The following is an 11,750-nucleotide window of genomic DNA, read 5'->3' as shown; positions in this document are numbered from 1 at the left end:
GGTTGAGGGCGCTGACGAGCATTTGTTGGCCTGGTATCATAAGGATGCAGCATGCACAGACAGATCGATGGATGTGAATGATCCCACACATCTCCAGCAACACGCTTGATCACACCCATCTCCCACTTATTTTGTCGTTAACACTGTCATAGCTAAGTAAGTCCAGCAGTAATGTTTTTAATTCAGAAAACGGATGGCACTCAGACTCTATTTCCAACCACAAGCGACTGCGTGTCTTTCTACCACGATGGGCGGACGCACGTAACAGTGTACGTGCACAGTACCGTGTCATTGGTTAATAAGTCGCGACAACGTCGCACGCATGGTATCAATTACTCAGTCATTTCGACCTTGGCATAATGATGCTCGTATTTTAAAGGAATCGCCATACCACCATCTTAAGGATCCACAGAAGAAATACACTGGGGAAATGGCAGCTTTAGCCTACTGATTTCAGCACAGAGATATTGAACAAAATGTTCAAACATGCAGACAAAATGAATTTAACACACATTCACATCTTCAGGAGGATAAACTTCCTCTGTGAAATATTTTTCTAGTACTTCCTACATCAGCAGCAACTCCTACACCTGTTTGTTATTGTAATTGTGAACTTTTGTAAATTTTGCCTCTTTGCACTCTAAGAGTGTGTTGTTGAGCAATGAAGTGATTGATAGATTGACTTACTGAGATGGAGTGCAGTAGTTTGTATATTCTGCATTTTCAGTACCCTAATCCCTATGTATCTTTTCTCTTCCTTCAGGATACATGAAATATTGTCCCTGAAACAGTCCACTGCAACCAGGGTGACAGAATCATGTCTGTTGAAGGTGAAGTACCGGAAAAGACCAAGATTGGCATCCGTGCAGTTCTACTTTCCAAAATAGGAGGGGTTGCTGTCGAAGATTTCCACAAAGACTTTAAGAAACTTCTTGGAACACACTTCAATTTCAGAGAAATGGGTTTTTCAACGATTCTAGAGTGCATGAGAAGTATACCAGATGTTGTTCGGTGAGCCTTTAATCTACTGTATACCTAAACATCTGTAAAATATTTCAAAGTTATTTTTCAGCCAATTTGCTTTTTATTCATTCTTGTTCATTTCTTTATATTCTTAATAAACCATTGAAGCATTACTGGAAAAAGCCGGTGCATGTGTACACCTAATAGATGCAATTTTTAGAATTCATAAATAAGACTGAGGTTATTGTTGTCTAAATTGCAGTCATAATTCAAAATAGTTAATGAAATCATATCAAAACTCTTGATTTCAGAGTTGAAGTGTCTGCTGGGACTGGCAAAACCAGGTTTTATGGTATTGGTAAAGAAAATGTGTACATGACTCCTACCCACATCAAAGCACAGTATCCCTCAGAAGATGATGGTAATACAATTTTTTACTTCTGTAATTTAGTCTTTTATCACATACCATACACATTCATCACTTACAGTTCCTGAATTTAGAATTTGTCTGCCAGTGAAAGTTGGCATGATGATGATGATGATGATGATGATGATGATGCACACACATTGACATAGTGGAATTGAAGCAAATTCTGCAAATCAGAGATAACAATGATCCAATGTGACTTTTACTTCACATACTTTGCATTCAAAGTCCATTCAACTTGATTCCTCATAGTGTGTACCAGGAATCAAAACTACATGTAGGTGTTAAAGCAATAGTGTCTCTCAACATATGCTCCCGACTCTACATTGTTGCTGTCGAAGTGACTTGTATCTCAGTACCTGATATACTTTTGTAGTCTTGAATCTGCTGTTTCTGAAACTCTAGAAATACAGCTACCCCTGTTTTGTTTTGTCTGCGTGGGTTATCTTCCAAAAACAGTCAGTTTTGCACGTACATAACTAATGAACAAACTTAAACATAACTGGCTCAACATACCAGACAGTCTTGTTCTGTTTCAGGCAAAAAAAAGTTCAGGCGGAAAAGTAAGCGGAATATACCACGTACTTACAACACAAAGTCCATCAAAATCCCACCTGCAGATAAATCTTCAGTTCTCATGGCGGCTGCTGCTAAATCTTCTATTGCCATGGCGGCTGCAGCTAAATCTTCTGCTGTCATGGCTGCTGTTGCTATGGCAACAAGGATGCCATCTGTCATCCCAAATCTTGTACCAAACCGTCAAGGATTCTACACTCTTTGCATACGTGACATGAATGGGGCAAGATTAAAGGTTTGTTGACAATGATTAGTTAGACTCAGGAAGATAATTTTCTGTGTCCAGGTTTTAGTTCCAAGAATTTGTTAGCAAACAATGTGTTATATTAGTTTGGTACTTTCAATTTTTTGAACAAAGGAGCATGGCAAACCTGTTATCCCATGACTTGTCTAGCTATTTTCATATCAATAATCAAATATTCATATCATGTTACATGGACAATGAGTCTAAAATAAAATCCATATTAATAATATCAAATTTACAAGAAAAACAATATTGAAATACTGGCAAAAGTATACATTTATTTTGTCTTGTCCCCACATACATTTCACAATGATGTGGTAACTTTATGTTTATCAGTGATCGGTCCCCTCCAATCTACTGGTACATGGAGCATAATGAAATCAGGATTTGATGTTCACTTTTGATTTTCATGTCAAAAGTTATTGGTGGGAGGAGGAGCACGTAAGCATTGATGTGTGTGTTTTAAAATGGTGCAAACAAGGACAGGAAGTCAAACTCAGTATGCAAAATTGAATAAACCGATATGTCTAAATCAGTCATAATTCTAAAACTGCTTGAAAATCACTGTAAATATTCATCATTGTAACGTTACAGAGACATGATTGGTCCATTTCTTTCTACTTTCAGAAATTGAAGTCAGAATTACCAGGAATACAACACGCTGATGAACTCAGAATACATAACAGGTACGCAATAATAATTAGAATCGGGCATGATAACCTAAAAAGATTTAGAATACCATCTTGAATGTACACTGTACACGTTATCTTTCTGGCATATTTCAAATACATCCAAAGCTTCAGGCTTTCAGTTCCGAGGTCACAGCTCTTCCAAGGGAAGCACGATGCCACTTTTGTTTTCCGCAGCATAGATGGTGCTCTCAGTGCAGTTGTGGAAAAAACCTTGCTATTGCATTCTAAGTTAATATGAACCTTTCTTTTTCTAGTTTCACATTTGTACGATTCAGAGATATCAGAAAAGCCGAGGAGGTACTGCTGAGTCTTAATCAGAAAACTTTGTCAAATGGCCAGGTGTTATCTGTTGAGCCAGCCAGGGAAAAGTTTATAGGCAGTATGACAAACGGATACAGACAGACATTAAATTCTGCTGTCTCCTGTAAACTCTCTAAACAGCCATGCCAAGGTTAGTATACGATACAGGGATGAGCAAATCATTTTTAGGTGCATTGGTATCCAAAAAGAATTCTGTACCTTAGCCTCAGTTTCCACCAGCCCCGTCAACACTTTTTTTATCAGCTGATTGGTTTAAAAGATGCAAAAAGTTCTATCCCAGTTATATAAAACTATCAATTACAGAATGGTGCACTGGATTTGCTTACCGCTGACAATACATAATATGTAATGCACGGTTGTATCATAAATTTTTCAAGTATGAACATGATTTTTCTTTTCACAATGAATTAGCATTTTTGCCTTAAAAATACAGATGTGACCAAATCTTCCGTATCTGTGTCCTACATTTAATACCTTATTTTCAGGGAGAGGTTTTCATTACCTCAGAAACAACCTTTTGGTAATAATGTGAATTACTAGTTATACCATAGTTCTTATTCCATCAACTTCAATAGAGTATCTTCCAATTGTGGAATCTCAACCCCAGAGCTCAGATTCTACCTGTTTCCTCTGACCGTACATCAACCAATTAATGAATCATTGCTTGTTTATTATCAGATGATGTCATTCATGTCAGTCAACCAGCAGAGATATTACCCAACTCGACATCAAGAAACACGGATGACCAGATCAGTCCTGATTCCAATGGGCATCAATATCATGAAATATTTGTTGGTAGTCTGCCATGTGATACAACTGATGTAAGTGTAATTCCCATCAGACACTGTAGGCTACAAATGTCATTCTTTGATGATCATCTGATTTGTTGATAAGTTGATTGATATATATTTAGCTGCCTCATTCTACAATCTTTACATCCGGACTTCATTATGGTCTGTGGGGGTGCAGGTATTGAAAACCATCCACTGTCACTATGTTGACTGAGAGTTATGGTATTGTAGGCTGTTTTGGCAGCTTGTCCATCTTTGTCACCTTGTCAAGCTCTGTACACATTGTGCTGGTATACACACACCTGTAGAAAACCAAATTTCTGTCTGTAGATCTGTAATTCCTGTGGCTGGCAAAGTGTAAGTGTTTTGGGCATGTCTGTGTATCACAGTGTCTGTTGAGCCAAAAAAAGTTGAGCCAATTTCATACTCCACAGAGTTTGGTTTGTTTATCTGTCTTTTAATGTCACAGGAGGAGCTGTTTAACCTCTTTAAATCACACGGAGCAGTATCTGCAAGGGTGAAGTGCAGTATAACTTCAGGCAAGCCAAAATGGTATGCGAACACAACTATTAAACGTTTCTCGTTACTTGTTTTCAGGCTCATCAATTTGTATGCAAAGATGTGGTAGATCTTATTAAAATGTGTGTTTTCCACATTATGCCATTTGAAAATCTTTGTTTGACATCATGCACTCCTGTTATGGTAATTGTAGTGTGATAATGCATAAATTAGCCTGCACCGCAGTATCCATATTCCTCTGTATATTATTTGACGTACGTTCTGTATTTTCATCATGAAACTCAAGCTTGATTTTGGAAACTGATTCATTTGTTTGACATCAACTTAAAATCATTGCTCATCATTAGAAAGCTCTTAACTGTGTCAAAGAAATTACTAGATATGGCTGATTTCAATACCTGTTGTCTTCTCCTTGTTAAGGTTCGGTTTTGCGGAGATGAAATCAAGACCTGAGATGAAAAGAGCAATCAAGGAACTCAACCAGAAATTTTTCAATGGAAGGCATATCTCAGTCAGCCAGGCAAAGACTACATTGATATACCGTCAACAAATAGGTATTTAACCCTTTCACCACCATGGTTTGGCCCAAACCCATTGTTATCAATGGTGGTTGTGGACCTGTTTACAGGGAATAAGGGGTGAACAGGTTAAAATGTGTCGTATTTGTTTTATCACCCAAAACATTCTATATCCCTTTTCCTGCCAGACAGTATCACTTCCCCGTCGGCCAAGTCAGTAAAAAGCAATATTGAGCCAAACCACATGTATTTTCCCCTGATATGCTTGGTCTGTTATAGCAGCATTAGTCTGTAGTCATGTTTACAGTATCTAGGTTTTCAGGGGCCTTCAAATTTTCAATTTTTTGTTAAAATGCACCATGCTGTGCTTCACTAGTTTTAACGAACTTGACCTGATGGTGAAATATATGAACTAGGTAGGATAAGGGTTAACATAAAATAGAACCATGAAATGTACTGGTATGTATGCTGTGTATCAAATTTTCAAACACAGGAATGGCACAATTTATTTCTTCATAAACCAATCACTGTATCAGAGATTATAATCAGTCAATGAAAATAATAGCTTTACAAAGAGTAAGTTAGTTCCGATAATACAAGTGACTACCATACTCTGATAAGTGCTTCCTATAAGGTTTGATGCGAATTCATATTTTGCAAACTCTTCATTGCAGACAGTGTGACCAACAACAGCAGTAAGATCTTTATTGCAGACAGTGTGACCAACAACAGAAGTAAGATCCAGTCTCCAATATCCTGCAGCCAATCAACGCTTGTCCACAAAACCATACCAATATCAAACCAAATAGCTCTGAAGTACAGGAAGATGTTCAGTGACTGTTGTAGCATCTATCCTGAGGATTTCTTGAAAGATTTGCCAGAAAGCTTTCATGTCATCGTCACTGAGATACATGACGCTGAATATTTCTGGGGACAAATTGTGCGATTTGATGATGTGAGTAGAAGGTTATGATTACTTGAGAAATCTAAATGTGATGATGATACTATTTCATCGTTTTTATCATATTTCGTGAATAATTAACCAGAGTATGAATTGAAGTCCACAGTTGTGTGAGAACAACTCTACGTTCTATACTCAGATTTTCAGAGATAAAGCGCCTCTGTTTTGGGATGTTAGTTTTGTCAGTTTTGATTCACTACTTTAGGAGCCTCTTTCAACTAATATCGTAACATTCAAACATTCTCAAATACTGATCAATAAAACATAAAAAAGACTACCAAACTGCAAACCTATTAGCACAGTGGTATGTATAGCAAGATTTTATCAAACTCATAATAATAATATCACATATCATCAACACTATTGGAGTTCATCATTTTCTCTAAGAAGGTATGTGATAATATAAAAAACACCTTTTTCCCATTTTCCTACCTTACATGCATTAGACTTCAAACATAGTGGAGTTACAGTCATTGACAGACACCATGCAGGCCACGAGTCAGAGAGGTCAAGTCAGCTTGAACCAAACCAAATGTATGGCTTCTCGTAAGGGAGAATGGTGCAGGTAATTTGGACACTAGATAATGATCTCATAGAAATGTTTGGTGTGTTTTTGAAAAAAATGATGTTCTGTAGTAGTATAAAATGCTTTTTTAATGACCATATCTTAAATATTCAGTGGAAACGTGATTATCCCACTGAAGAAAGTCCTCATGTAATTGTGAAATATCTATTTCTGATTTTATTAGTGTTGTCAATTGAGAAAACATTTTAATCCACTTAAACACAAACGTGAGCTTCACTTCATTAATACAGGTGTTGGATTGAGCAACTGTTACCGTTTGACACAGTCAAGATATTCTTTGTGGATTACGGCGACGATGATGTGAAGGTCCGGAATGAAGTGATGCCGTTGGCAGACATGTACTGGGAGCTACCCCCACAAGCTGTGCCGTTTAAACTTAAAGGTAATCATTATAACAGCAGTCAGCTTGGTAACTCTTAAATTTGCCATATACCTTTTCAGAATTCTGTTTTTCCAGACTAATATTATATTGAACATGGAAAATAGTGTTTTCTTCTACAATTGTGGCAATTCTTTTTGTTCTCAAATATTCACTCACATAGCTCTGATTTCATTTAAAATTCATGACCATTCCTACAGTTCAACCCAGTTCTCAAAGGCTCATTCTCAGACCTCTACAGATTTCACTGCTATGTTATTTTGTACAAGGGTTTACCCACAGCAAGACGGTACAAAATGAACAGCAGTCAATTGATATATGAAGCACAACCTAAGATTGCTGCAGGTACCGCAATCATCTCCCAGGACTAAGGCATTAGCTTTTACCCACCATTTAAAGTATAAAGTGCAATCAACAGAGTGAGTTTAAAATTAAAAATTTTGAAATTTTCAAATGCTTTCATAAAGGTTATTTCATGAAAGAGAAACTGAATTTTGCTTGGGTAGTACCAGACCTGAAATATTCCACCAGGAAAATTGACACACAGTTCAGTCACATTACTCTGAATATGATATGGTAACATTTTATTCTGAAGTCCTTGCCTTTCTCATCCACAAAATGTAGGTTTTGTCACGGAGACAGATCTTGGTGACCATATGGATACGTCAGAATTGATTGAGAATTCCTTAATTACAGTCAGACTGGATCCTGAACGAAAGGTAGTAGACAATTTCTAAACCATAATCCATGACTATCATCTGTCTAAATGATGAAGTCTGTAATTGTGAATTACAGAAAGAAAAAATGTGTGATGTTCTTGAAGAACAGTTGAAAACAAAATGCAGCTTACGTTCCTTTAAATAATGAATTGCCAAAGTGCGGCAAGTACATCATCAAGGTACACGAAAACATTTGTTTCACGATGGCAAAGTTCAGATTACATGTATACAAACTACATCTGGTCAGACTTAAATGTTAAGATACCTCCGTTGTCCTGATAAGCTTGAAATTGGAATGTTTACCAGGTCATAACATGAAATGAATTCGTGGCCGTTTTAGATATCTTGAACAATCTTTCTGATCAGGGGTAGCCTACCAGCCTCTTTCAAGAAATTTCAACAAAAAGTATTTTCATTGTTTTTAAGTGTGATTATAGCATTTAAAAGAATTTTTGAGGGGAAAATAAAAGCTGTTCACAACTTTCCCTCCCTCACAGTTTGAAAAGCATCCCCTCCCACCCACAAGTTGCCTCTCTCCCCTCCTCACTACCCAAAACTCCCCACTGTGCCCCTTCCCATCACAAAAACCTCCCAGTACTCCCTTCCCATTGCAAAAATACCCCTCAGTTACCCTCTTATCAACACTCAAATTTGTCCTTCCAGCTTGAGTGTGCTTAAAATAAAAATAGAAGAAGCAACAACAACATTGAAGAGATGCCCTCACTGATAGACTAAAATTCCCTCCAGTTACCGAACCAATTCCTCACACCTTTTTCCATGAACAGCTTCATTGCGGCCCGTACTAATACATGGTTTTCTTTTGCTCGGAAAACTGGGTTCTTATAGTATGGTTAGTTAGACTTGTGTCTTTTTCCACTGTTAGACCTAAAATGTTATTGTCTTTGTCTTCAGTCGCAGATCATTGAAGTGGAAATGGTACTTCAAGATTTTGAAGACATTCCAGACAGCATATGTAATGGACAGGAAGATGACATTCCAGACATCATAGGTACCGGACAGGAGGGTAATATTCCAGATCTCATGGGTAATGGATATGAGGATGATATTCCAGACCTCATGAGTAATGGACAGGAAGATGACATACCAGGCATCATAGGTACTGGACAGGAGGGTAATATTCCAGATCTCATGGGTAACGGATATGAGGATGATATTCCAGACATAGGTACTGAACAGGGGGGTGATATTCCAGATCTCATGGGTAACAGATATGAGGATGATATTCCAGACCTCATGAGTAATGGACAGGAAGCTGGTAGCTCAGAGGATGAATTTTCTGACATGCCACTACTGGCAGGACCAAGTATAAATGAGGATTTATATGAACGGTGATTGCCATGTGAATACGCTGTCAACAGTTTCCTTGCAAACTGTACACATCAGCTGACTGAGTACAGAACTATTAGAATTGTAGCTGTACTGAATTATTTTACAATTTTAGCCTCAAGATGCTTAACATACTTCAAAACCTTTTGAATTGCTTCAAGTAACTTAGCCACAAACGTTAAAATTAATAGCAAATTTAATGCAATTCATTCAGTTTGTCCAGACTTAAAGCTTGTCAAGTTTATATACATATGATTCATTAACGCATGGTAACATTTCAGGAGTCATTTTTCTGAAGTTCAGTATTGTTATGTGTAAGCTTTTTGAAAGAAGAGGTGATTATTTGACTGTCGAATCATGTAATGGGAATTGATTTGAGGGGAATTTTTACCATGTTGATGTGTGGAAGAAGTGCCACGCACGCATGTTGTCACATTTGATTGGTCGATGTACCGTCATGCAGCCTTGCTTTAATGGATTACAAATGAAGTTGTAGGTCCACATGTTTTGGACTTGAGTCTCCACTTAGACCATTCAAGCACCGGAGACATTATAGCTTTAATAGACACTTTGAGAAGTGTAGGGAGTTAATCGCTAAATAATGTTGTCTTTTCCAAATAGCTACCCATTTTTGTGATTTATTGCATTTTTATAATCATGCCTGTCAAACTAATAAAAGGAAGACATTTGACTTTGCCAACTGTTTTTATTATGTGTATGACCTGTCAATATCTCAGCCAATCAATTGAAATTCCGAAGGACTCTCATAATTATACGAACTTGAAAAAAGTCATACTGCATCTTTATATACCGGTACTTTATATACTGGTAGTGCATGTAGCATCATAGACTTTAGCCATCGAACACAGTATACATTTTGGCTGAAAAGACACACTGAAACATTTATAACGTTAGCTAGTTATGTTGCTGACATGGTGAAGCATAGTATACACGAAATGCCAGATGTAGTGTTCATGGTTTCTTCAAACCATGGTTCCTTTAAACCATGATGAGCAATCTGGCAGAGCCAACAATGCTGCCACACCTACATGACAATGGTATGCACCAAACCGCCTCCAAGTTATTTTATGAGGATGGCAATGTCATCAGGCCAAATGGGGTAATGTATTTAAGGACCATACAAACAAAATCGCAACAAATCAAACTAGAATTTTATGTAAGCATAAAAAACAGACACTGCCAGATATCAGCTAAAACATGACCAAAACATGTGAACTCTGCCTAGGGTATATGGATACCAAGATTTCAAGCAATCTGACCAGCAGTTACTAAGTTTTTACCAAGTATACTTTTTTCTTATCATTTGCATATTTTTGGTAAATGATAACTTCATTTTAACAAATTGCTATCTCTAGTTTAGCATATATCTACACACCAATAATACAAAGGTGAAATGTGCAGCTGTTCTTAAGTTTTTAAAATGTGACCAGGGAATTATAAGAATGAGATATTTGGTGTTTTTTGACCAAAAACAGCAAACATTGCCCAAAACTTTTGTCACAATTTAAACAAACCTGACTGAGATCAACCTCTAGAAACATGCACGCCAAGTTTGAAAGGAATCAAACAAGCGGTTTTTGAGGTGATGATTTTTTGACTAAATATGGGGAAAACTACTCTAAATATTAAATATGCAAATTTCACCACAGTTTGAATGACCCTAATGATCGCTAGGAAACTGCATGTCAAGTTTCAAAGCAGTCACAAGGAGCGATTGGACAAGTGCTTTCAGTAAAGATTTTTTGACCAAGAATGGGGAAAATTTCAGAACAATTTGAATCAACCTGACTGAGGTCACCAAAAGGAACATGCGTACCAAATTTCAAGCAGTTTCATATATAGAAGACGACTTTTTGGCCAAAAACAGGGAAAATTGCCCTAAAAATACAATTATACAAATTTTATTACAATTTGAATGCATCTAAGGTCACCTACAGGAATCTGCAGACCAAGTTTCAACCAAATCTGGCTTGTGGTTACAGAGTTTTAGCAATTTTGATGATTTTGCCCTAATTACCTCATTTGCACCTTTTTAACACTAACATGTTCATTTGAACAAATTCACATTCTCACTCCCAGATGCATCTTTACACAGATTACTAAGATCGTAGGTGCTGTGGCTTTCAGGTTTTTGATGTGGATGGACATACGCCACTGACCATATAAGATCTCTTTGGTGGATATAAATATGCCAAATTTGAGCTAAAGATGGTTATCAAGTAAAATTTGGCATCTATCCGTGATTCCTTAAATTCTTGTTTGCCACGTACCAGTCACTTTTAAGACAAATGAACTTTAAATACCCCGGCATTGATCAAAGCACCCAGGTCTTCTGTGGAAATCACAAGACATTGATCACTTGGAGGCTGAATGATATTCATAGCGGTGAAATACTTGCTGTGAGATTGAATAAGGTCTTAAGGCCAACTTTGTAGAACCCAGAAAGTTGACTGGGTTAGCTTTGGTGGACACCAACATTTGCAATTTACTTCTACTCTGTTAAAGGTCCTAGCTGTCACCAATGTGATATCTATGCCAATGTGACATTTATGCCAGATCTGATATGGACATAATTTTGACCATAAAGAACAATTTTACATTTTATCGTTTGAAGCATGACATGCACCTTACACTCCTAAACCTCTGCATGTAGCTGTTTTGTTTACACAGTTGCACAGCAGAGTTG

General features: G+C 37.2%; 1 protein-coding gene across 1 annotated transcript; it reads left to right on the top strand.

Annotated features, from left to right (window-relative positions):
* Positions 1 to 24: 24 nt before the first annotated feature.
* Positions 25 to 9,738, top strand: LOC139121682 (uncharacterized). The gene is made up of 14 exons (XM_070686764.1): positions 25 to 156; positions 764 to 1,011; positions 1,275 to 1,384; positions 1,930 to 2,201; positions 2,838 to 2,896; positions 3,157 to 3,353; positions 3,902 to 4,044; positions 4,484 to 4,566; positions 4,954 to 5,087; positions 5,726 to 6,006; positions 6,459 to 6,577; positions 6,829 to 6,980; positions 7,602 to 7,696; positions 8,609 to 9,738. Exons 2-14 carry the CDS (start codon positions 818 to 820, stop codon positions 9,047 to 9,049), a joined length of 2,280 nt encoding a protein of 759 aa, XP_070542865.1. The 5' UTR covers positions 25 to 156; positions 764 to 817; the 3' UTR covers positions 9,050 to 9,738.
* The last annotated feature ends 2,012 nt before the right edge of the window (positions 9,739 to 11,750 follow it).

Source organism: Ptychodera flava, chromosome 21 (genome assembly GCF_041260155.1).
Source record: "Ptychodera flava strain L36383 chromosome 21, AS_Pfla_20210202, whole genome shotgun sequence".
Lineage (NCBI taxonomy): Eukaryota > Metazoa > Hemichordata > Enteropneusta > Ptychoderidae > Ptychodera > Ptychodera flava.
The sequence above is the reverse complement of the archived record's forward strand: the minus strand, read 5'-3'. Positions and strand labels throughout refer to the sequence as shown.